At 44.4% G+C, this 26,914-nt stretch overlaps 1 protein-coding gene across 1 annotated transcript in view; it reads left to right on the top strand.

Moving 5' to 3' along the window:
- Positions 1–26,914, top strand: part of RPGR (retinitis pigmentosa GTPase regulator) — a 191,291-nt gene that overhangs the window by 93,689 nt on the left and 70,688 nt on the right. The window contains exons 10-13 of the mRNA XM_030202330.1: positions 9,483–9,650; positions 9,985–10,171; positions 13,270–13,379; positions 19,501–19,566. Coding sequence (XP_030058190.1) covers positions 9,483–9,650; positions 9,985–10,171; positions 13,270–13,379; positions 19,501–19,566 — 531 coding nt within the window. The remainder of the gene's footprint in view (positions 1–9,482; positions 9,651–9,984; positions 10,172–13,269; positions 13,380–19,500; positions 19,567–26,914) is intronic.

The following is a 26,914-nucleotide window of genomic DNA, read 5'->3' as shown; positions in this document are numbered from 1 at the left end:
GTGCATTGTAGAGTATTCCATCTCATTACAAATTACTGTGATGTGTATTAGCTCATGGAAAATTGCCTGGCTTTGTGCTTGAGACCTGAGATGATATATGCACCAAAAGCTTGCTGATGTGCCAAGTTATGGAGGGAACTCTTTTGGAGATTTTTATTTATTTTATAAATTATTGGCCCGCTATTTCCCAGCGATCAATGCGTGTATAACTGGAACATACACAATAAAAATATACATGAGTCCAACTATAATGCAATAAAACTGAAGTACAATACTAAAACCATAAACTATGTAAAATACAAATGACAAAAATTAAAATACAATATTCAGCATACAAGCTACATAGTAACATAGTAGATGACGGCAGAAAAAGACCTGCATGATCCATCCAGTCTGCCCAACAAGATAACTTATATTTGCTGCTTTTTGTGTATACCCTATTTTGATTTGTACCTATGCTCTTCAGGGCACAGACCGTATGTCTGCCCAGCACTATCCCCGCCTCCCAACCACCAGCCCCACCTCCCACACCAGCCCCGCCTCCCACCACCGGCTCTGGCACAGACCGTGTAAGTCTGCCCAGCACTATCGCCGCCTCCCACACCAGCCCCGCCTCCCACCACCGGCTCTGGCACAGACCGTATAAGACTGCCCAGCACTATCCCCGCCTCCCAACCACCAGCCCCACCTCCCACACCAGCCCCGCCTCCCACCACCAGCTCTGGCACAGACCGTATAAGTCTGCCCAGCACTATCCCCGCCTCCCACACCAGCCCCGCCTCCCACCACCGGCTCTGGCACAGACCGTATAAGACTGCCCAGCACTATCCCCGCCTTCCACACCAGCCCCGCCTCCCACCACCAGCTCTGGCCCAGACCGTATAAGTCTGCCCAGCACTATCCCCGCCTCCCAACCACCAGCCCCGCCTCCCGATCTTGACTGATCCATTCCTTAGTCAAGATCGGGAGGCGGGGCTGGTGGTTGGGAGGCGGGGCTGGTGGTTTGGAGGCGGGGATAGTGCTGGGCAGACTTATACGGTCTGTGCCAGAGCTGGTGTGGGAGGTGGGGCTGGTGGTTGGGAGGCGGGGATAGTGCTGGGCAGACTTATACGGTCTGTGCCCTGAAGAGCATAGGTACAAATCAAAATAGGGTATACACAAAAAGCAGCAAATATGAGTTATCTTGTTGGGCAGACTGGATGGACCATGCAGGTCTTTTTCTGCCTTCATCTACTATGTTACTATGAGGCATATTTTCAAAGCACTTTGGGAGGCTAAGTTCCATAGGTTTCTATGGAACTTTGGGAGGCTAAGTGCTTTGAAAATATGCCTCTATGTAGCTTGTATGCTGAATATTGTATTTTAATTTTTGTCATTTGTATTTTACATAGTTTATGGTTTCAGTATTGTACGTCAGTTTTATTGCAATTTAGTTGGACTCATGTCTTGTATATTTTTATTGTGTATGTTCCAGTTATACACGCATTGATCACTGGGAAATAGCGGGCCAATAATTTATAAAATAAATAAAAATCTCCAAAAGAGTTCCCTCCATAAAATTAAAACGATAAGAAAGCAAACATAATAAAGTAACAAAATACTGAATGATTACAGATACCTGCTAAGTTTTTGGAAGTGCTTGCCTGAGTACATATGCCTTTAGCTGTTTTTGAAAAGATGATGTATCTTTGACCAAAGTTCAATGGTTAATGCGTTCTATAAATAGGTGAGGCAACAGAAAAGGCTCCATTATGATGCTCACAATGCCAAACTTGCCATACTGTGAGGACCCCCAGCAATTGCTAGAGCAGGAGACTTACCATGATCAAACAGCATACTGACAATTTTAAGACTTTCTAGGCCCACTTCTGACCCAACTTCTTCTTCTAGGAGGTACCAGAGTGGAGGGCAAAAGAGATCCTACACTTATAGGTGTCATCCTCCATCCTCCCTCTCTTCTCAGACAGTAGAGGGCCCAAAAGACCCAATCGGCGCCATTACCAAAACTGGGGGCAGGGTTTTGACTTCCTCCTCAAACGTGTCCTAATATCTGTGCTTCACACTCTACCAGTAGGAGGGTGGCTAAAGGTTTTGCTGGGCACTTTTGGATGATATCGTTTACTTGTGAGGGCTTGAATCCTGCTGTCCATAGAGAACACCTGTTACAGGTAGGTGTCTTGGCTTGACATGCTGGAAATAGCTGTTATAAAATTGTGCAGGGGTATATATAGGTAAAAAGTGGACACAACATATGATGCATATGCAAGCATTCTTTGAGGTGTAGTTAAGGCAGCGTGAGACGCAGTTGTGTGTATACATCAGAAAATATACATGAATTTATGTGAGCACTTATACACTACAGGGAGCTGCTGTAGGAGCCTATTTTATAAAGGCACTTAGACATCTGCGTTGCCTTTATATAGTATGTATGTACTTGAGAATTTTTATAGGCACCCTGTTAACAATTTTACCTTTCAGGTTGAGCTGAACTTCTTACCTAAAGGCTGTTGGAATTCTGCTGCTCTCCTAGACTTCATTAATTATTTAATACGAATTGTCCGTGTGAAGCAAGTACCTTAATGCATGACACCCTCCAAAATTAGCTTTCCTTTTGCAAGATAAAGAAATGGAAAATGTAATCCTGGGGTGCTTTAGGGGTGTCATGTTCGGTGCTGCTCCTCCAGGCTGGTCTGTTGACATTTTGATTCAGTCTTATTGTGTTATGGCGATGAGAATTGGCTAACTCTGTCTTCACGTGCCTTATCCTGGGCCCCAATGCTCAAAAGTAAACACGGGCACTAGAGGCCATTAGCGCCGTACTGGCGCCCGCATTTACCTGCGCAGAATGTTCAGAGGCCCGGGGTGCAGGAACAAATGAGCGTGCAGACGGACTACTAATGCTAATGTCAGTCTCATGTTAATAAGATCATTTCGCATTCCTTCCCAACGCTCAGAAAAGAGCGCCTGAAGCAAAACTGCCTTAACCGCCGCAAAAAATAATGCGGGATCGGAGCGGGCATTAGGGTGTTGGAAGAGAGGATTTCTCACGATTCTTTCTGCAAAATCTGCTGGTTTTGATTGCTTTTGGAAGCAGAAGGAAGCCTGCTCAAAGCCCTTAAGCACTTGTTGTGAGAAACAGCAACCCCAAATGAAAGCACACATTGGCATCCATTTCCTGTGTCTAAATATAAGTGTCCAAGCTAAAAAAAATTGATGTTTAGGCCGCAGAAAATAGACGCCAATATGTGCTTTATGGAGCCAAGCTTACCGCAGAACTCTTCTGTGCATGTGCCAAGCACAGTCCTCATGCCGAACTCCCTAATGCTCAATGCTATGAGCACACCTATATTTGGATCTTATTGGCGTTGAGCATTAGGACGGCGTTCTTCGGCGCTGTTCCGGCAGTACTTTTACAGTGCGCTTCAGAACAGCACCGGAGTTTTGAGCATCTGGGCCTAGGTGCAGGCTTCAAGGCAGTAATTCATAACTTTAGGATCCCTAAATCTAGCTGCTACAACGATATTTTTAAATCTTTATTTAAATAATGTTTTTCTTACTCATGAACTATTTATTTAAAAATATTTATATCGCACAAATCATTAATAGTTCTAGGTGATATCCCACAAATCATTAACAGTTCTAGGTGGTAAAAAACATACATAAGAAATATTAAACATGACACTAACTATAAAAACAAACATTTAAAACAATAAATTCCTTAGCGACCCTCCGGACTGACCCAGAATGTGACTGATAAGTTGTGCACGCCTTCCAGCAGGTGGAGACTGAGAATTTCTGACTCTAGAGAATGAGCCAATAAGAGCCCTTGCTAGAGAGAGAAAGATCCAGTAATCTGTCTCCAGCAGGTGGAAGGTGGTAAGCCCTTCAGTCTCTTTACCCTACCCTGTTTTTCTTCTCTGGATTTTCTGCTGGTATTTTAAATATTATAGTTTGTTGTGTCGTTTTCTTTTCTGTGTATCTGGGGCGCTTGGAACCTGTTTGTAGAGGCTGAGGTCCGCAGGGATCTCTATCAGCCTCGAGGGATGTCACACCCGGGTGCCCGGGTCCCTCCCCCTCTTCAAGTCCTCCCTATTACAGTGTCTTATGCTATTGTTTGGATGTTCAATTCTGGTCGCCGCATCTCAAGAAAGATATAGTAGAATTGGAAAAGGTGCAGCGAAGGACGACTAAAATGATAGCGGGGATGGGACGACTTCCCTATGAATAAAGACTAAGGAGGCTAGGGCTTTTCAGCTTGGAGAAGAGACGGCTGAGGGGAGACACGATAGAGGTATATAAAATGAGTGAAGTGGAACAGGTGGATGTGAAGCGTCTGTTCATGCTTTCCAAAAATACTAGGACTAGGGGGCATGCGATGAAACTACAGTGTAGTAAATTTAAAACAAATCGGAGAAAATCTTTCTTTACCCAACGCGTAATTAAACTCTGGAATTCGTTGCCGGAGAACGTGGTGAAGGCGGTTAGCTTGGCAGAGTTTAAAAGGGGGTTAGACGGTTTCCTAAAGGACAAGTCCATAAACTGCTACTAAATGGACTTGGGAAAAATCCACAGTTCCAGGAATAAAATGTATAGAATGTTTGTACGTTTGGGAAGCTCGCCAGGTGCCCTTGGCCTGGATTGGCCGCTGTCGTGGACAGGATGCTGGGCTCGATGGACCCTTGGTCTTTTCCCAGTGTGGCATTACTTATGTAAAAGCCACTGTTTCTGGGATCAGTATAAAATGTTTTATACTTTTTGGGGATCTTGCCAGGTATGTGTGCCCTGGATTGGCCACTGTTGGAAACAGGATGCTGGGCTCGATGGACCTTTGGTCTGTCCCAGTATGGCAATACTTATGTACTTATGTACATTTGCCTCAGTCTCTTTGAGGGAAGAGCTGCTAAGGCAGGGAGAGGCAGCTGCATTTAATAGAGGAAAACAAAAAGGTTTCACACAGCTGTGAGGTGAACGAGCAAACCTGCTCTCCTGGTTTCATCTGTTAGTGGATGGCCTCTGCTTCCATCTCAGTTGCAGCTCTGTTGCTGAAGAGTAAGAAAAAAAGCCGTGTCACCATTTGCCTGCTGGCATAGCAGAGCAACTGACGCCACGCTGTGTGCCAGTGGTGAGGTTTAGGTGCAAGCAGCTGTTGTAAATATTGCATTGCTGTATAGGGTTCATCAGAAGCAGGTCATTCCCTTTTGGTTTTGCCAGTTATGACCTTCGAGGGGTAAGGACACGACCGTGGGGAAGGAAAAGGTGGCAGCTCCGGTTTTGACGGGAACCGTGGTCATTTTGGTTTCCTTCTGTGGGTCGGCAGAGCGGTCTCTCTCACACAAGCAGAAAGTCTTCCTCTTCTCCCTGCAAGTTCAGAAGGGGTTTTTCCTCCAGAGTTTGTGCTCCAAATGTACAAAGCCTTTGTTGCAAAAAGCAAACCCTTCTTTATTGTCTTCAGGGAGATGGTCTGTGGAAGGACAGTTAGTGGCAACTGAGACCCAGCGAGTCCTGGGATCTGGATGAGGACCTAGGTTCTGACCCAGATCTGGAGATGCCCTCTCTTGAGGAACCTGATTTTTCTCTTGGGGGTCATGTGGATGGTCAGATTCAGGGGCTGAGCCTCTTCTCCCAGGGAGGATCCTTCCATGGTTAGAATTTTTCATAAAGAGGACTTACAGGAATTAATTTCTTTGGTTTCCACTACTTTACGTTTTGAGGCAGAGGAGCCTCCTGCCGTAGAGGCACACAAGGTGGATCTCCTGTTAAAGGGAATTCGCAAACCAGGCAAGACCTTTCTTACGCACCAGGATATCAGGGACATGATTCAGGCGCAGTGGGATGTACCGGACTTGGAATTTAGACCCACTAAGTCTGTGGTGCATCTCTATCCGGTTCCTGAGGCTGACGGATCACTTCTAAAACCCCCAGTTGTGGATGCAGTGGTCTCAGCTGTTACGAAGCGGAATACAGTGCCCGTAGATGGTAGCACTGCGCTTAAGGATGTTCAGGATCACTGTATGGAGGCATTGTTGAAGAGTAGCTTTGATGCCTTGGCAGCCATATACGGTTCTTTAGTGGCTAGAGCTTGCTTTCCCTGGTGAGAGAAGGTACTTGATAGATCTTCGGATGATTTGTCAACAGTAGATGCTGAGGTGGCTAAGCTTGAGATGGGTTCTGCCTTTTTGGCAGCTGCTTTGTGTGATTTGCTGAGAGCATCAGCTAAGTTGATGCCTTTGGGAGTAGCTGCTAGAAGGTCTCTGGCTATGAGAATGGTCAGCGGAAGTGGCTTTTAAGTCTAAACTCAGTAGATTTTCCTGTCTGGGTTCACTTTTGTTTGGTGAGTACTTGGAGAAGTTAGTGTGCTGTTTGGGAGATACTAAGGTCCCGTGTATTTCTGAGGACTGGCCTAGAGCATCTGGGCACGGTTTATTTTCAGTCTGTGGTCGGGGTCGCAATTTTTGTTGCTTTAGACCTGGTAAAACGACTCCGGTTCAATGGTCCCATTTTTTTTCCAGAGGAATCTGTTCTTTCAAGGAGCTCGCAGAGGGGGCAGGGACCTGGGAGCCTCTTTCCAGTCCCCCCACTCGTCCATCACAGTGAAGGTTTCAGGGCCCAGCCTCTAGTCCCTGTGGGAGTGCGTCATGTGCAGTTTTACTGGAGGTGGGCCTAGATTACCTTTGGTCATTGGGTACTGGAGGTTATTCGAGAAGGGTATGCCTTAGAATTTGCATGTCCTCTTCCAGATGCGTTTCTAGAGTCTCCTTGTCGGTCTTGCATCAAGGAGGGTATCGTCAGGGGTACTCTGGAAAGGCTACTCGATCTCCAGGCTATTTGTCCAGTTCCCTCTGCAGAGCTCAGACAGGGTCGGTATTCCATCTACTTCATCATCCCAAAGAAAGAGGGTTCTTTCAGACCAGTTCTGGACCTCAGATTGGTCAGTCGGTCTCTTAGGATCTCCACTTTTCATATGGAGACTCTTCGCTTGGTTTTAGTAGCTCTAAGGCCTAACTATCTACACATTCCCATTCATTCAATGCATCAACGTTTTCTGCGCTTTGCGGTTCTCGGCAAGCATTTTCAATTTTGGGCATTGACCTTCGGCCTCAGGATGTGGGAAGTGTTCGAGTCATGGTGTGATGAGTTGAGTATCTCGAGTATCTCTCCTTTTCACACTTCAGTGGGTTTGAAAAAGGCTTGGCACTGTCTTCCCTTAAGGTCCAGATTGCGGCCTTGTCCTGTTTTTAGGGGTCGCGTTCAGTGGAAGTCTCTAGCTCCTCATCCAGATGTTAGGTTTTTATGCGGAGCAGGTCTGCATCCTCCCTCTCGGATAATTTTTCCTTTATGGGACCTTAATCTCTTAAAGTCTCCCTTTGAGCCTTTGGGGCGTCCTGTACTCTGAAGAATTTGATGCTCAAGGTGGTATTTCTGGTGGCTGTTTCCTCAGCTATGAGACTGTTGGAGTTGCAGGCTCTATCTTCTCGTTCTCCGTTTTTGGAATTTGCTAAGGACCAGGTGGTGTTGCTACCAGTTCCTTCCTTTCTCTGTTAGGTCTTGTCACTTTTCATTTGTCTCAATCCGTGATTTTGCCTGTACTTGGCTCTTCTTCCAGTTTGGAGGAGCAGTGTCATTTGAAGTGTCTTGATATCAAGAGGGTTCTGAAGCCTTATTTGAAAGCTATGGAAGAATTTTGGCAGACGGATCGCCTGTTTATCTTAATCATGGGATCTCTGAGGGGGGGTTAGCAGTTTCTAAGCGCACTCTTTCTAGGTGGTTAAAGAGATGATGGCATCCGCTTACCTCCTGGCTGGCAGACCAGTACCTGGAAGGGTGAAAGCTCACTCTACCAGAGATCAGGCGGCTTCTTGGGCTGAGCATTTTCTAGTCCTGCCTTTCGAGATCTGTAAAGTGTTGACTTGGTCCTCTTTGCATTCTTTTTTGAAGCATTACAGACTAGATGCGCAGAGTCGTCAGGATGCAGTTTTTGGGGCGCATGTTTTCACTACTGGTTTTGCTGGGGTCCCGCCCATGAAGGTATTGCTTTGACATTTCCCATCATTCACATTCTGGGTCGGTCCAGAGGGACGCTAAGGAAGAAGAAATTAGTTCTTACCTGCTAATTTGCTTTCCTTTAGTCCCTCCGGACCAGCCCAGGTCCCTCCCTTAGATTGTTCTGTCCGTTGATTCATTCTCTGCAAGTTAGTTAGTGTTTGTCATGGAGAGCTGTGTTGTCCGTTTGCTGTTACATTGTTGTTTTCAATCCATTAAAAAAAAAAAAAAAAAGATAATGCTAATACCAAATGCGCAGTACTTATAGCACAAATGATGATAGAGGCAGATGTAGAATGAGGCAGATGTAGAATGAGGCACATGCTGTTTGTTAGTCTGGTGCCGGTGGCTGCTCAGGTTCACAGATGCACAGAATGTGTTCTTCTTCTTCTGTTTTGTTACAATATACTGAATCTTTCTCTAGCTAGCAAGGTCTCTTATTGGCTCACTCTTGAGAGTCAGAATTCTCAGTCTCCACCTGCTGTAAGGCGTGCACAACCCATCACTCACATTCTGAGCTGATCCAGAGGGACTAAAGGAAAGCAAATTAGAAAGTAAGAACTAATTTCTCCTTAATCCTATATAATAAAACGCACCTCCAACGTTCTGAAGCTGACTGCATGGCTGAGGCATTCCTGCTCTCTGTATCCATCTCCTGAATTGACATCACGTAATTCCGGGTTCGTCACAAGCAGAAGTGACCAACCACACGAGGTTTCTCGGCTTCAGAATGTTGGAGGTGCATTCTATTAAATAGGATTGGTCAGTTCCTTGAAGCACAGCCAGAGCTCAGCGTCCTGCACAGTAACGCTCAGACACCAGAGAGAGAGATGGGGGGGCCTGACACCAGAGAGAGGGAGGGAGGGGGGCCTGACACCAGAGGGGGGGGGGAGGTATCTCTGTCACACACACACTCTCTCTCACACACTCCTCACAGTCAACGTCTTTCTCTCTCTCATTCTCACACACTGTCTCTCACACACTCTATGTATCACACTGTATCACATTCACTCTCTATGTGTCACACAATCACTCACACACTCTCTTGGTCTCATACACTCAGTCTCACAGAGATTCTGTGTCTCACACACACTCTCTCTCTTGCACACACTGTATCTGTGTGAAACACACTCTCCCTCACACTGTGTCTCACATCCGCATTTGCACACACTCTCATTCTCACACACACACACACTCTCTCTCGCACATACACACTCGCACATTCACTCTCTCGCTCACACACACTCTCACATACACTCTCTCAAACATACACACTCTGAGGAAAACCTTGCTAGCGCCCGTTTCATTTGTGTCAGAAACGGGCCTTTTTTACTAGTTGCTATATAAGATAACAATATTCTCAAAATGTTTTACGAAAGCTTGTACAAAATGAACTGTTTTGATGTAAATGCAAGCTTATGGGAATCCTTGCTTTACTCTAGGTTGCCTGCGGTGGCTGTCACATGCTGGTTTTTGCCATTCCAAGGTTGAAAGGAGTGGAAGAATTTGAAGATGATTTGAAAGATAATTGTATTGATATTGCTAATAATACTTCAACAATGACCTCCTTACAGAGATCGCTATCAGCACGGCATCGACGGAGAGAGAAGGTAAATTCTGAATCATCTGCTTTTATCAAAAGGAATGCACAGTTGGGACGAATGGCAAAACTTATTACTGCCTACCCATATGTAATCATGGTGTAATCACCAGAAAACTAAAACCATTAAAATGTAAATCAAATCGGTCTCTCTCTCTCTCTTCAGTTACTGCACAAACTTAAGAAAAGTAAGTTAGGAAGGCATTTACTCCAGGTCGGGGAAAATCCTTTCAAGATGTGCTTTCCTTCATATCGTGAATGTACAAAGTAGCCACTGATATTATATAATCTCTGGCCTGTGGTACTGTAGAATGCACACTGGATGATTTCTTCTGGAATTGCAGGAAATTTCACCCGAGCAGCCCCATCGATTGATACGAACACTACCTCCATTGGAAGCTAACATCCTAAACGCTACTTTACCAGTCAGTGCTACAGTCCCTCCGAGATTACCCAGTATGAACCATCTCGATTCAAAGGTAGCTAATTCGAGCTGCACCCCTGGATCTGCAGCCGGAGCTTTGGAAACAGGTAATGTCCAACAGAATCTCTCTAGTGTTTGATGGTATTGCAGCATGGTCTTTTCCTCCCTTACTATTACTAAAAGACAAGTCCCATAGTCACTTGGACTTTGCAATTTGTTCTGCCTCCTCCCACTGTTGTGCATTATCCCTGCTCTAGAAGGTAAAAATAACTTGCAGAAAGACAAAAGAGATGTTAGGAAGTGGAAGACACCCTCATTGTGCTTTTAGTTTTATCAAAAGTTTAACATGCTTTGGCCACTGATGATAAACTACCACGGTGGAATGTAAAGCAGCTGATGACATACAGCAAGAAAACGTAATGTAAAATATATATTGTGCCTATTCCCAGATAATTGTCTGTAGAAAGTGAAGTTTATTTATTTACAGCATTTATATCCCACAATGTCCCACCCAAGGGCGGGCCCAATGTGGCTTACAACAATCTACATAAAAACACAGCATGTCAGGGGTCAAACAATTAACGTCCTAGAAGTATAATAGGGAAAAGGCAAAGCGAGGTAAAGTAAAAGAGAAGGAGCAGCGGTGAGTAATGCGTTGAGGTATTATGTTGAGCAAGAGTAGTGGGAACCGATGTCAGACTTCTACGGTCTGTCTCCCACAGAAGATTAGCCAAATCCAGCATGGGGGAACCGATGCTAATGGTGGACAGACTTCTATGATCTGTGTCCTGGTAGCTCACTTTCAGGCTTATTTTCGAAAGAGAAGGGCGCCCATCTTTCGACACAAATCGGGAGATGGGCGTCCTTCTCCCAGGGCCGCCCAAATCGGCATAATCGAAAGCCGATTTTGAGCATCCTCAACTATTTTCCGTCGCAGGAACGACCAAAGTTCACGGGGGCTTGTCGGTAGCATAGCGAAGGCGGGACTGGGGCGTGCTTAACACATTGGCGTCCTTGGCCGAAAATGGAAAAAAAAGAATGGCGTCCCTGACGAACATTTGGTTGACTTGACTTGGCCATTTTTTAAATGTTTTACGACCAAGCCACAAAAATGTGCTCTAAATGACCAGATGACCACCGGAGGGAATCGGGGATGACCTCCCCTTACTCAACCAGTGGTCACTAACCCCCTCCCACCCTAAAAAAAAATTTTTAATATTTTTTCCAGCCTCAAATATCATACCCAGCTCCATGACAGCAGTATGCAGGTCCCTGGAGCAGTTTTAGTGGGAACTGCAGTGCACTTCAGGCAGGCGGACCCAGGCCCATCCCCCCCTCTACCTGTTATACTTATGGTGGTAAATGTGAGCCCACCAGAAACCCACTTTACCCACATCTAGGTGCCCCCCTTCATCCGTAAGGGCTATGGTAGTGGTGTACAGTTGTTGGGAGTGGGTTTTGGGGTGGGAGGGTTGGGAGGCTCAGCACACAAGGTAAGGGAGCTATACACCTGGGAGCTTTTTCTGACTTCCCCTGCAGTGCCCCCTAGGGTGCCCGGTTGGTGTCCTGGCATGTCAGGAGGACCAGTGCACTACGAATGCTAGCTCCTTCCACGACCAAATGGCTTGGATTTGGTCGTTTCTGAGATGGGCATCCTCGGTTTCCATTATTGCTGAAAATTGGGGACAACCATCTCTAGGGATGACCATCTCTAAGGTTGACCTAAATGTTGAGATTTGGGCATCCCCGACCGTATTATCGAAACGAAAGATGGCCACCCATCTTGTTTCGATAATACGGGTTTCCCCACCCCTTCGCGAGGACGCCATCAGGAAAACTTGGGCGCCCCGTTCAATTATGCCCCTCCACGTTGTCATGTTTAAGAAATGAGGGTGCTGTGCAGCTCAGGGAGGAGGGGAAGACATCTTGACTGGTAAGTTGAATACTGTCAGTATTACTTGGGGATGGTATGTGGTTATAATCAAGACTCCCATCATGTTTGTCTGCCTATATGATTGGTATGGTAGAAACTTGACAACCAGAATTTGAGCATGGGTGACTGGGGCTCACACAGAGTTGTGGGCGTGGCTCTGGCCACCTTGTTGGGCAGACTCGATGGACTGTACAAGTCTTTGGACTGTACAAGTCTTTATCTGCCGTCATTTACTGAGTTACTGAAAAGACAATCTGTGAAGAACTTCATGTCGAACCGTAGAGTATTAAAAAAAAAAAAAAAAGTGGGTGCCATTCCCACAAAGGGCTGTTCTGCAGTAGAAACCAAATGAAAGTAATAAGCGGAGATCCAAAATTTCATCCCAAAATGTTTTGGCTTTTGGTTAATTACTGAAAAAAGTACCTAAGTAACTTTAAATTGAATCCATTTCAGTAAAGAAAGCCAGTGAGGGATTTTAGTAAAAACCCTCGCTTTCTGTTGCTGGAAGGTAACTCCTTTAGGAAAGAAATCAAACTTTTATAATTTCTTTCCTGCTGCAGTGACAGGACAACTGAAGCTTTAAGGAAGTAGTTGTAGATATTAAAATGATAACACGGTGGCCGTACACAGGTCTTCCAGTGGTTTCATTGTCTTTAAGATGTTAATTTTTGTATTGGCAGGGCATGGTAAATCTTAAATTACTTTTTGGAGTGGAGGAGTGGCCTAGTGGTTAGGGTGGTGGACTTTGGTCCTGGGGAACTGAGGAACTGAGTTCGATTCCCACTTCAGGCACAGGCAGCTCCTTGTGACTCTGGGCAAGTCACTTAACCCTCCATTGCCCCATGTAAGCCGCATTGAGCCTGCCATGAGTGGGAAAGCGCGGGGTACAAATGTAACAAAATAAATAAATTGATATGATCTTAGTTCTAAGGAAAGTTGTGAGGCTCTTTTGCTGGTGTCTCTGGGTCTCACATAATCTCATTTTTTTTTAGGTTGGGGCTCAAAGCATGTGGATCAATTTTAAGAAACTGCATTGAATTTTTGTTTCTAGGTTTGAGTTCCTTCCAAAGATTACAATATACAGACATTATTATTTGTGTGTGACCACTGTAAGATTATTAAAGATGGCTCAAGCCTCTCTATCATAAAAAGAAAAGTAAAGTATTTTCCCCAAATACCACTACACACTGAAATTTGCTGAGATTAACTACTTTCTGTTTACATTTTGTAAGAAATGTTAGTTTTCTAATGACAGATATTTCTCTCTTGCAGGTGTTGCACAGCAGAAGCTAGAAACAGTGGAAAGCTGCTCTACAGAAGAAGAATCTGAAAATGAAAGCCAGCACAGTGGCCTTGGAGACACCACAGACGTCTTAAATATGGTAGTGCATTCTTAGAAATTGTAATCTGAACATCAGAAGTAAATTTCTAAATGTCCCTGTAAGATGGTTTATCAAGACTGTTCGTCTTAGCGAAGGGATGGTTCCAGTGATAGGGAAGCTGATAAGCCATGCTGGAATTAGGTCACCTGACAAGGTTAAGGACAGCTACATTGGTGGTAGATTCCTTCCCCTAGGTAGCTATGATTTTTAGGAAATAAAGCTTAAAAGATTAAAAAAGAAAACTCCAGCAACATAAGGATTGATATTTAAAGCTTGCTGAGTGGGTAAAGATGTCTGTTCAACTGCATTTACTCTGCTCATTTTATAGCAATATCCAGCTGAATCTACGGGCAAATTTAGGACAACTATTTGTGCAGATGGATGAGCCAGTGAAGTTAGTGCTAGCTAAAATTAAAAAAACTCAGCCCCTGGCTTTTGGTTTTACATACACATTTAGCTGGTTAGAGGGGCCAGATATTGTGGGTTAGATTTCATCTTTCAAATATCAGCCTTATTGGTCTCTCTAAGTCTTGTGCTGCCACTCGATCTGTGAAGGTTCCATTAAGTTTCTGCTTTTGGATCATTCTCTGTGGCTCTTATGCCATTCCCTGTTTGGGTGTGGAGACCACAAAGTTAATTAAAATCATATTTTACTGATTTTTCTTCATTTCTTGCTTTCTCAGAGCTAATGTTGCCTATATTGGTGATTTAAGAATTAAACGCTTTTTTTTTTTTTTTTTTAATTCAAAAAGAACAACTTAAAATTGTGGAAAATATAAGATCTGCAATCCAGCTACTTACTACTACTAGTTAACATTTCTAGAGCGCTACTAGGGTTACGCAGCGCTGTACAATTTAACAAAGAGAGACAGTCCCTGCTCAAAGAGCTTACAATCTAATAGACAAGTGAACGGTCGGTCCGATAGGGGCAGTCAAATTGGGGCAGTCTGGATTCACTGAACGGCAAGGGTTAGGTGCCGAACGCAGCATTGAAGGGGTGGGCTTTAAGCAAAGACTTGAAGACGGGCAGGGCGGGGGCTTGGCGTAAGGGCTCAGGAAGCACATAAAGCTAGTTATTCTCTATACATTGGAATGAAGAAAATGCAATTGTTGCATTCTTCATGGAAGAAAAGTGAAGATTTTGGTGTATTTGGAAGCCTGATTTTTGGCATTAGGTGCTAGACACAAGAGCATCTCTTCAGTCTCTGCATCTGTCTAGTGGCCAGTCCCTGGTTTAAGCAACCGACTGGCATGTCAAAACTGTAAATTCAAGTCAAATTAGTCCGGTTTTGTCTAGCAAGTAGAATGCTAACCATGCCTTCAGGAGCACACTTCTGGAAAAACATACCATCTTTGCAGTCTCTATGATTAAAACTGTTTTGTTTTTTTTGTTACATTTGTACCCCGCGCTTTCCCACTCATGGCAGGCTCAATGCGGCTTACATGGGGCAATGGAGGGTTAAGTGACTTGCCCAGAGTCACAAGGAGCTGCCTGTGCCTGAAGTGGGAATCAAACTCAGTTCCTCAGGACCAAAGTCCACCACCCTAACCACTAGGCCACTCCTCCACTGTTGCTACTATTTGAGATTCTACATGGAATGTTGCTATTCCAACATTCCATGTAGAAGTCGGCCCTTGCAGATCACCAATGTGGCCGCGCAGACTTCTGCTTCTGTGAGTCTGTGCAGGACGTCAGACTCACAGAAACAGAAGCCTGCGCAGCCTTCTACATGGAATGTTGCTAGTGGAATAGCAACATTCCATGTAGAATCTCCAATAGTAGCAACATTCCATGTAGAATCTCCAATAGTATCCATTTTATTTTTGTTACATTTGTGGGAATCGAACTCAGTTCCTCAGGACCAGAGTCCACCACCCTAACCACTAGGCCACTCTCCACTGTTGCTACTATTTGAGATTCTACATGGAATGTTGCTATTCCACTAGCAACATTCCATGTAGAAGTCGGCCCTTGCAGATCACCAATGTGGCCGCGCAGGCTTCTGCTTCTGTGAGTCTGACGTCCTACACAGGACATCAGACTCACAGAAACAGAAGCCTGCGCAGCCTTGTACATGGAATGTTGCTAGTGGAATAGCAACATTCCATGTAGAATCTCCAATAGTAGCAACATTCCATGTAGAATCTCCAATAGTATCTATTTTATTTTTGTTACATTTGTACCCTGCGCTTTCCCACTCATGGCAGGCTCAATGCGGCTTTCATGGGGGCAATGGAGGGTTAAGTGACTTGCCCAGAGTCACAAGGAGCTGCCTGTGCCTGAAGTGGGAATCAAACTCAGTTCCCCAGGACCAAAGTCCACCACCCTAACCACTAGGCCACTCCTCCACTCCACTGGTTTGTCTTATTCCCTGCTGTGCTGTACTTGTAAAAACTTGCATTTAGCAAGGGAGCCAAACTTCAGCCTGAGGGGGGAAGACCTGAGTGCCCTGAAATATTTGAGGCAATAAATATTATTCAGTTTAGAAATACTTGGGACATAGAGACGTATTAAGATTTATTACTGTTTAAAATCGAGGCATATTAATTTGCAGTGCCCAGCATAGGGCGCAGTTGGAAAGGCGCAGCAAGATTCTTCAGCTATACAGCAAAATTTTGTTTAAAGACCACCGCTAAATCATTGGTTGAACCACAAAAAATAGGGGATAATAGTAAACTATGACTAGAGGTCAAAATCACACAATTGTCTTCGAAGAAAATACCTCCCCATGAATGTGAAGTAATCCAATATAATTTGAAATGGGATTTTTACGTGCTTATAGTTAGTGAGAGGAAATCAGCACTAACGGTGCCATTGGTTTTAATTGCTGCACCGAACTATTTGAAATCATCCAAAAACAAATTTTTTTTTTAAATTGCAAAACTTCAGAAAAAGCAAATAGAGAATTATAGTGAAGGTATCCAAAGTGCACTAAATTTTCAATGAAAACCTTTCAAATGCCAAAAAAAAAGATTTTTAACAGAGCCAACATGTCTGGATGCAAAATCTTAAATGTTCAAAGCATGAAGTATCATTGGTTGAGGCAGAGATTCAATAAACAGTTGACTAAATTGTTAACATTTATTCTAGTTATAGCTGTAGTGCACTGTCCTATAACTATTCATTTGGGTCGTAGGAGAAGATTTTTTTTTCAGATTTGGGATCCTTTCTTGCAGTCTCTCAGTCCCCGGGGTCGAAGCTTAATAGTGAACAAGGTATAGAAGTTTTAGGAGTTGGTAGCTGTCCGGTATGTTTAGTAGTTCGGGAAGTAGAAGATTGAAGGGGGGCAGACTCAAAAAAGATGTCAGGAAGTATTTTTTCACGGAGAGGGTGGTGGATGCTTGGAATGCCCTCCCGCGGGAGGTGGTGGAGATGAAAACGGTAACGGAATTCAAACATGCGTGGGATATGCATAAAGGAATCCTGTGCAGTAGGAATGGATCCTCAGAAGCTTAGCTGAAATTGGGTGGCGGAGCAGGTGGGGGGGGGGGGAAGAGGGGTTGGTGGTTGGGAGGCTAGGATAGGGGAGGGCAGACTTATACGGTCTGTACCAGAGCCGGTGATGGGAGGCGGGAAATACTGCTGGGCAGACTTATATGGTCTGTGCCCTGAAAAAGACAGGTACAAATTCAAGATATGAGTTTATCTTGGGCAGACTAGATGGACCATGCAGGTCTTTTCTGCCGTCATCTACTATGTTACTATGTTCTTGGGGTTGGGGGTGAGATTGGAGGGGGGAAGAGGGGAGGACTAGGGAATGGGGTGGTGTAATAAGGGAGGGGGAAAATCTTAAATTCTTAAAGAGAGTTTATTACTCTGTATTGCAATGTTTCTCATGAAGCTTATTTAAGCTAAATCATATAGAGGTTGGTGAATGGTTAATTGTTTGGTTCTTGGGGGGGGGGGGAATGGTTGGAACTTAACATAATGGAACGTTGGGGCTAGTTGAGGAAGGCTGTCAGAGCACAGGTCTCCCTCCTTTCTCTTATGTAATTGTTATATTGAAGTCCTAACCTCAATGTTTTTCCTTGGGAACAAGTTTGTTTCTATTCATTGGGGGGGGGGGGGGGGGGGGGGAGGTAAGAGAGGGGGTGGGGAGGGTACGTACTGAAAAAGTTGAACTTACAAGTGATATTTGGATTATTATTTTATTGGTGTTCAATAAAAAAGTGTTTAAACTTAAAATGTATGTATCTATTTGAAAATACTTGCATAATTTTAAACAGATAAGTTGTCTGTCCTGAAATTCTGTCTGCTGTTTACCTAGCAGCACTTAGGTGGCGAAGTTCTACATTTACCCCCAAATTCCATATACGGTGCTCAAAATTATGTGCACAAATTTGGGCCCGTTCTCAATTTGCGCACACATTTTAATTGAACAGTGAGCCAATTAGCTCCAATAATTGGGCACTAACGATTATCGTCGCTAATTGGCGACGGTTAGAATTTATGTGCACGTCTTCCTACGTGGGATTCTGTAAAGATACATGTGTAAATTTTTCTGCACAGATCTGAAAAAGGGGTATTGGCAGACCATGGGAATTCCTATAATTGGCACGCCGTGTATAGAATATGGTAGATCTGTACCTAATTTAGACATGAGGATTTACACCGGGTTTCAGCTGGGCACAGCGCTAAGTGCTGTTCTAAAACAGTGCTCAATTTGGAGCACTGTTTATAGAATAGCACTTGGTTTTGGTTTTTGGCACCCAAATTTGGGCACCCTTTACAGAATCTAGGGCCCTGTTTACTAAGGTGCCGTGGAGGGGCATAATCGAACGCGAACGCCCATCTCCATGGGCGTCTATGTCCAAGAACAGGTACGTGAAGGGGCGGGGACAGACCGTATTTTTGAAAAAAATGGGCGCCCATCTTTTTTTTTTTCGATAATACGGTTTGTGCCGGGCAAATGCATCGGATATGTGCGGATTTGAGCTTGGCGGTGTTGTTTTTCAGCAATAATGGAAACCGAAGGCGCCCAGCTCAAAAACGAACAAATCCAAGGCATTGGGTCATGGGAGGGGCCAGGATTCGTAGTGCACTGGTCCCCCTCACATGCCAGGACACCAACCGGGCACCCTAGGGGCACTTGGAACAAGTTAAAAAAAAAAAAAAGTTAAATACCTCCCAAGTCTATAGCTCCCTTCCCTTGGGTGCTGAGCCCCCCAAAACCCACTGCCCACAACTCTACACCATTACCATAGCACTTATGGCTGAAGGGGGGCACCTAGATGTGGGTACAGTGGGTTTTGGGGAGTTTTGGAGGGCTCAACATTAACCCTCCACAAGTGTAACAGGTAGAGGGGGATGGGCCTGGGTCCACCTGCCTGAAGTCCACTGCACCCACTAACAACTGCTCCAGGGACCTGCATACTGCTGTCATGGAGCTGGGTATGGCATTTGAGGCTGGCATACAGGCTGGAAAAAAAAGTTGTTAAAGTTGTTGTTTTGTTTTTTTTTTGGTGGGAGGGGGTTAGTGATCACTGGGTCATCCCCGATTCCCTCCGGTGGTCATCTGGTCATTTAGGGCACTTTTTTGGGACTTGTTCATGGAAAAAAAAGGGTCCAAAAAAGTGACCTAAATTCTCACTAAAAACAGCCATTTTTTTTCGATTATCGGCCGAAGGCGCCCATCTCTGCTCTGCCGATAAACACGCCCCAGTCCCGCCTTCACCACGCCTCCGATACGGCCCAGTGAACTTTGTTCCCCCCCCCCCCCCCCCTTTTTTAAACCATTATTCATTATGAAATCAGTGATCCAAAGCACATTGTAGTACATGTAAAAAAAAAGGTTATACTGAATAAGCCTTTTTGAATGGAACATGTCCAAGTCAAACGTTGCTGCTATTCTGTGCATTTCATTCTTTCTGTTAGAGTAAGTATCGGTCCAGTTATGCTTTGCATATTGGCTCATTCTCATCTCATGGTAAAAATGCACTGAAATACCTACCTGTACCTGAATGTAATTGGCCATGAACTACTGAGAAAAGCGTGAGCTAAATAGAAATCCCCTTTGGATTTGTGTCTTTCTGTTGTTCAGGTGTTACCTTTTGTTCTTAAATAACAATCTTTCCAATTTATAATTAGCCATTTTGGGGGTTTTTTCTGTCTTCTTTGCAGACACATGCAATGAGCCTGAATCCTAGTAACAAGTCTTTAACATTGTCACCAGTTCAAAAGCAAAAGGTAGGACATGTTTACCACTGCAAGAGAAAAGTGAGATATATTGTGTATTATTTGTTTTGACTACAAAATGACACTCATGCTAAAGGGCAGTGGCGTAGGAAGGGGGGGGGGCAGGAGGGGCGGTCCGCCCCAGGTGCACGCGCTCGGGGGGGTGCCGGCCCCGCTGGTTCCCTGCTCTCTCTGCCCCGGAACAGGTTACTTCCTGTTCCGGTGCAGAGAGAGCAGGGAACCAGCGGGGCCGACACAGATCCGAGTGATGTGCACTCAGGGCGGATCGGCCCTCCCGCAGGTAACAATGTGGTCCGGGGGGGGGGGTGCGCCGCGGGGGGGGGGGTCGCGCCGTGCTGCACCCGGGGGGGGGGTGCGCAGCGGCGACCCGCCCCGGGTGCCGTTAGCCCTCGCTATGGCACTGCTAAAGGGTCTGCCTAATAAAAAAATAAGAATTGGTTCCAAATAATAGAATTTTGTAAGTAAGATGGAATCCTCCATTTCACCCTGTGTCGTCTTCTATAAGAGAAAATGCAATTCAATATGTAAACTCATTGAGAATGACTAAGAGTTCAGAATATTGCTTTCACTGCCGTATTTGACATGACTATATAGTTTGTTTCGATTATGTACAGTAGAGGGATTATGCTTTTGATATGGCATACATGATGTTTGTCACCCAACAAAAAAAATGCCTATCACAGCAGCATGTCAGTAACATTCTTCTAGACCTCAGCGGCAACTTTTTTCACATGGATCACTCAATCCGCAGTTTGCCTGCCTCATCGGTCACTATTCATTTTCATTTATAATCCCTTCATTATCATCAATTCAAATTTAAAGCTGTCTCTTAAGGCCATGTTTTGCCTTTGACTACATCAGGGCGCAGTCCTCAACTTCTGGGGATCTTGCCAGGTATTTGTGACCTGGATTGGCCACTGTTGGACACAGGACACTGGGCTTGATGGACTTTTGGTCTGTCTCAGTGTGGCAATACTTACATACTTATGGTTGCAGAAGAACCTGAACCAGAAGTTGAACACCGTGACACAGTCAAAGATGAAACATGGGTCCATGTTCGCACCGAGGTCAGTCAGATAATTAAGATAAGTGGCATTGAGTTTATATAGCGTGAGAACTTAAGAGACAGTTTTAAAATTGAATTGATGATGATGAAGGGGTTATAAATGAAAATTAATAAATGACGACTGAAGAGGAAGCAGACAAACTGCGGATTGAGTGGTCCTTATGAAAAAAGTTGCCGCTGAATTCTAGAAGAATGTTACTGACATGCTGCTGTGATAAAACATTTTTAGTGTGGGGTGACAATATATTATACATTTTAAGGACCCCCCACTATTAAAGTGATTAAGTTGGACTTGCAGCATACTGCATAGGGTAAAATTTGAAAGCTATTCTTTATTGGATTCTTTCTCAGCAAAATGATTAAACCAAGGTTTTTTTTTTTGCCATTGCTGTGTGTTCTGTAGTTCTGCTGGCTTAGACTTGGCACTTGCCTGTGACTTTATTTGGCCCTCAGAAATCTATGAGGTTGCCTGTGTATAAGGTTGTAGTTTTATCTTGGAAGAGACATGCTTCAGACCATTTTTCTGATCACTGGGAAAAGTGTTGTGTAACTTAATCGTTAGTGACCTGGAAAAGGGTGTAGTGCTGAGGTAATCAAATTTCCAGATAGCAGAAAATAACTGAAAGTAGCTATACAAAGGGTAGTCTGTGAGGAATTGCAGAAGGGCCTTGCAAGACTGGGAAAGGGGAGCATAAGAGGCAATAAAATTTAATGGAGGGGCGATGCTAAGTGACAAAGTACCTCATGAGAGACTCCTGAGAAAAGTAAGGAGTCATAGGATGGGAGACATTTGTCTTTCTGTGGATTAAGAATTGGTTACTGCACAGAAAAGAGGGTAGGGTTAAATGGCCATTTTTCTCAATGGAGGAGGGTGAAAGTGGAGTGCCGCAGGGGTCTATACTGAGACTGGTGCTATTTAACATATTTATAAATGATCTCCAAATCGGAACGACGAGTGAGGTGATTAAATTTGTGGATGACACAAAACTAGTCAGTTTTCAAAACACATTCAGGTTGTGAAAAATTACAGGAAGACCTTAGTAAACTGGAAGACTGGACATCCGAATGGCAGATGAAATTTAATGTGGACAAATGCAAAGTGATACACATTGGGAAGAATAATCCAAATCATAGTTACCCGATGCTAGGATCCACTTTAGGAGTCAGCACTCGAGAAAAAGGCCTAGGTGTCATTGTAGACAGTATGCTGAAATCTGCTGCCAAGTGTGCAATGGCAGACAAAAAAAGCAAACAATGCTAGGAATAATTAGGAGAGGGATGCAAAATAAAACTTAAAATATTATAAAGTCTCTGTATCGCTCCATGGTGCGACTTCACCTTGAGGTCAATTCAGTGCTAGTCACCATATCTTTAAAAACATATAGCAGAATTGTGCCCTGAAAATGACAGATACAAATCAAGGTGAGGTATACACAAAAAGTAGCACATACGAGTTTATCTTGTTGGGCAGACTGGATGGACCGTGCAGGTCTTTTTCTGCCGTCATCTACTATGTTACTATGTAATTAGAAAAGGTTCAAAGAAGAGCAACCAAAATGATAAAGGGGGTGGAACTGCTCCCATATGAGGAAAGGCTAAAGAGGTTAGAGCTCTTCAGCTTGGAAAAGAGATAGATGAGGGGGGGGGGGGTATGATTGAGGTCTACAAAATCATGAGTGATGTGGAATGAGTAGAAGTAAATCAACTTTTTACTCGTTCCAAAAGTACAAAGACTAGGGGACACTTGAGGAAGTTACATGGAAATCCTTTTAAAACAAATAGGAGGAAATATTTTTTCACTCAACGAATAGCTAAGGTCTGGAACTCATTGCTGCAGGATGTGGTAACAGCAGTTAGCGTATCTGGGTTTTAAAAAGTTTGGACAAGTTCCTGGAGGAAAAGTCCATAGTCTGTTATTGAGATGGACATGGGGGAAGCCACTGCTTGCCCTGGGATTGGTAGCATGGAATGTTGCTACTAATTGGCATTCTAGAATCTTGCTACTCTTTGCGATTCTGGAATGTTGCTACTGATTGGGATTGCTGCCAGGTACTTGTGACCTGAATTGGCCACTGCTGGAAGCAGGATACTGGGCTAGATGGACCATTGGTCTGACCCAGTATAGCTATTTTTATGTTCTTATTCACATTGGGGGACATACTCCTAGCTGTAGGTTCACACTGTTGGGTTCCAAATTATAATTTACCACCCAGGAAAAGGATCTTGGAATCGTTATGGACAATGCTTTTATTTTTGACCAGAGTTTCATATTGAGCTGATGAGTTCAGTCTAAATAGAGCGTTAGGAATTATTTGAAAAGAAAAAGAGGGATTATGATACTCGGTTTTATTCTCTATCTGCAGTGCGACCGCAACTTGAGTATCATGTGCAGTTCTCAAAAATAATATTACGTAACCAGAAAAAGTATAAAGAAGGGCAATAGAAATGATAAAAGGGATAAAATGGCTCTTTTATGAAGAAAGGTTAAATAGGTTAAAACACATCAGTTTGAAGAGTCAGTTGAGAAAAGGGCTATAATAGAGTTTTAGAAGATGTGTGAAGGAGATATTTCTGTATGAAAGATTTTGTTACCTTAACAGTTTATTGCTTGATGGGTCACCATGATTGGAATCCTTGCATTTCCTATACGAGTTGGGTTAGGGAGGGGGTAGGGATCTTATGAGGAGGATGGAAACTGTGACAACACCAAAACAACACATTTATTGTATCATTGTGTACATGCTTGTTTTTGGTAACCTGGATAAATAAAATATGTTAAAAAATTTAAAAAAAGAAAATGTGTGGAATGGGCCTTAGCTAATAAGAAACTGTAATTTACCTTTTCAGTTAGTTTAATTCAGAATTCAAACATGTTCAAGAAAACTGAAATACTGAAATTTATTCTAAGATGATGTAGTCAAGGGTAACAGTATAACTGGGTTCAAAAGGTTTGGACAGATTCTAGAGGACCAGTTCCTTGACAGTTATTAGCCAAGTAGACGTAGGGATTGTCATGTCTTTCAGGAGTGAATGATAGGGAAAGGATCCACCGCGTACTTCCAGTGACTCAGTTTCTTGTCAGGACCTGGTTGCTGGGCTTGATGGACCTTTAGACTGGACCAATATACCTCTTACTGTATACTCTTATGCATCAGAAAGCCTAACTTCACCAATTCAATTTGTATAGGCGAGTGTAGCTCTTTTATGGTGGAAAGAACTTGTATGCAATAAGGTTAAAGGCCAGATGAAACCCCAAAGGTTTTATGATTAGCTAAATTAATGTGCCACATACTTAAGCGAAGAAAGGAAGATCCAAAGAGAAGGGAAAGCTAATCAAAGTGTTGAAAAAGTGTATATGAATGCAAAATACATTGTGTTGTAAAACTGATTCCAAAGTAGATGTTCACAGAATCTTTTTGTTTTGGTTTTGTTTTGTTACATTTGTACCTCACGCTTTCCCACTCATGGCAGGCTCAATGCGGCTTCCATGGGGCAATGGAGGGTCAAGTGACTTGCCCAGAGTCACAAGGAGCTGCCTGTGCCTGAAGTGGGAATCAAACTCAGTTCCTCTGTTCCCCAGGACCAAAGTCCACCACCCTAAGCACTAGGCCACTCCTCCACTGTTGCTACTATTTGAGATTCCACTAGCAACATTCCATGTAGAAGTCGGCCCTTGCAGATCACCAATGTGGCCGCGCAGGCTTCTACATGGAATGTTGCTAGTGGAATAGCAACATTCCATGTAGAATGTCCAATAGTAGCAACATTCCATGTAGAATCTCCAATAGTATCTATTTTATTTTTGTTACATTTGTACCCTGCGCTTTCCCACTCATGGCAGGCTCAATGCGGCTTCCATGGGGCAATGGAGGGTCAAGTGACTTGCCCAGAGTCACAAGGAGCTGCCTGTGCCTGAAGTGGGAATCGAACTCAGTTCCTGTTCCCCAGGACCAAAGTCCACCACCCTAACCACTAGGCCACTCCTCCACTGTTGCTACTATTTGAGATTCTACATGGAATGTTGCTATTCCACTAGCAACATTCCATGTAGAAGTCGGCCCTTGCAGATTACCAATGTGGCCGCGTAGGCTTCTGCGAGTCTGACGTCCGTCAGACTCACAGAAACAGAAGCCTGCGCAGCCTTCTACATGGAATGTTGCTAGTGGAATAGCAACATTCCATGTAGAATCTCCAATAGTAGCAACATTCCATGTAGAATCTCCAATAGTATCTATTTTATTTTTGTTACATTTGTACCCTGCGCTTTCCCACTCATGGCAGGCTCAATGCGGCTTCCATGGGGCAATGGAGGGTCAAGTGACTTGCCCAGAGTCACAAGGAGCTGCCTGTGCCTGAAGTGGGAATCGAACTCACTCAGTTCCTCTGTTCCCCAGGACCAAAGTCCACCACCCTAGCCACTAGGCCACTCTTCCACTAATATTTATTCAAATATTTAAAAATACATATATGGATTTAAAAAATATTTTCTGAAATGTCAAGGCTTATTTCAAGGAAGAAAGGAGGAGTTACATAGTTCTGTAATACTTAACCTCAGTGTATTAGGTATAGTCCTAAATCAATAGGGAGAACTTATAACCTAATAAGGAGGTATCTGTTTCGCTTGGCAATGCCAGAGATGTGGATGTGATGTGTCCTGAATGTTTGTATCTCAGGGGAAGATGCACAAAACTTACCGAGCCAGCACCGTGCATTTTTGACCAGCTCCAGATGGTTTAGTGAGCATGGTATTCAGCAGGCGATGCACAAAGGAGTTTTGTGGGCAGGTTTCTGTTCACAGCAGCAGACTATGTGAATTGTATGCAAAGTAGCTGATTACTATTTAAATGTGCATTCCGAGTGATGCACAGTCATTTTCCAAGCTATGCACAGAGGCAGCCCCTACCTTTTATGAGCAGATTTTTACGTGAGGTCAGGAGCTGTCGTAACATGATGGCAGGAAGAGCATGCAGCATGGAAAAGAGCAGGAACCGAATTGCAACTGGAAGCAGAGCCAGGCTCGAGCCTCCCCTAGCTGGAAGTTGCTATTCCAAAACAGGAGAGCGAGCCAGGAATTGTATATCTATTGGGGGGGGGAGGCAGCAGCAGGTGAATCACAGTTTGGTGCAGCCCAGGGATAATATTGGAGCCGCACTTGCACAAACGTCACTTTGAGGTGGCTCTTTCTCAGTTCTCATCCCTCCTGGAGGATGCCCACCCACCCGCCTGGTGCTGCAGGACAACAGAGAGATGCTATGCACTTAGAGATCAGGGGCTGTGAGGAGGCAGCAGCTTGTAAAGTTACTTTCTGAAGTAGTTAGGGAGGATAGTGGCACAGCTAGGGTTTCCCCTGGGACCTCCAGAATAGAAGGGAAATGGGACTTGATATACCGCCTTTCTGTGGTATTTTGCAACTACATTCAAAGCGGTTTACATATATTCAGGTACTTATTTTGTACCAGGGGCAATGGAGGGTTAAGTGACTTGCCCAGAGTCCCAAGGAGCTGCAGTGGGAATCGAACCCAGTTCCCCAGGATCAAAGTCCGCTGCACTAACCACTAGGCTACTCCTCCACTCAACATGCTTGTATGTCTTGGGGGGGGGGGAGGGGGAACTTCTGGCCATACATGAGGCATCGAGGCTTACCAGGTTACTTCTCCATGCATGTGCTAGGCACGCTCCCTGCCAAGCTGCTCGCGGAAATAGCGAGCAGCTCATTTGCATGCGATTTGTTTTGAGCATCGCTTGCTATTTCCACCTCAGTAATTTTTACCGGGGTGGAAATAGCAAACGGTGCTTTTACAGTGACTTTTGTGCATTGGCTCATCGGTGCTTTCCTGTTGACTTTGGAGTTCTTTTCTACCTTATTGTCTTATTTATGTTGCTGTGAGCCATCTAGACCGCTTGTAGACTTGGCGGTATATCAAGTTTTAAAACAATGATAAGAGATTCAGGAATTGTGCACAAGACACAGGGGTAATCAAAAGAATTTTTCCAGAGTTCACTTTGAGAAAGATGGCAGGATAAGTCTTGTAGTACTGTTAATTGATTTTTCTCCGAGGACAAGCAGGCTGCTTGTTCTCACTGATGGGTGACGTCCACGGCAGCCCCTCCAATCGGAAACTTCACTAGCAAAGTCCTTTGCTAGCCCTCGCGCGCCCGCGCGCACCGCGCATGCGCGGCCGTCTTCCCGCCCGAAACCGGCTCGAGCCGGCCAGTCTTCTTTTGTCCGCACTCGGTACGGTCGTGTTTTCGCCGTGTCGAGCCCCGGAAAGT

The sequence above is a fragment of the Microcaecilia unicolor genome, chromosome 4, assembly GCF_901765095.1.
Source record: "Microcaecilia unicolor chromosome 4, aMicUni1.1, whole genome shotgun sequence".
In the NCBI taxonomy this organism is placed as follows: Eukaryota; Metazoa; Chordata; class Amphibia; order Gymnophiona; family Siphonopidae; genus Microcaecilia; species Microcaecilia unicolor.
The sequence above is the reverse complement of the archived record's forward strand: the minus strand, read 5'-3'. Positions and strand labels throughout refer to the sequence as shown.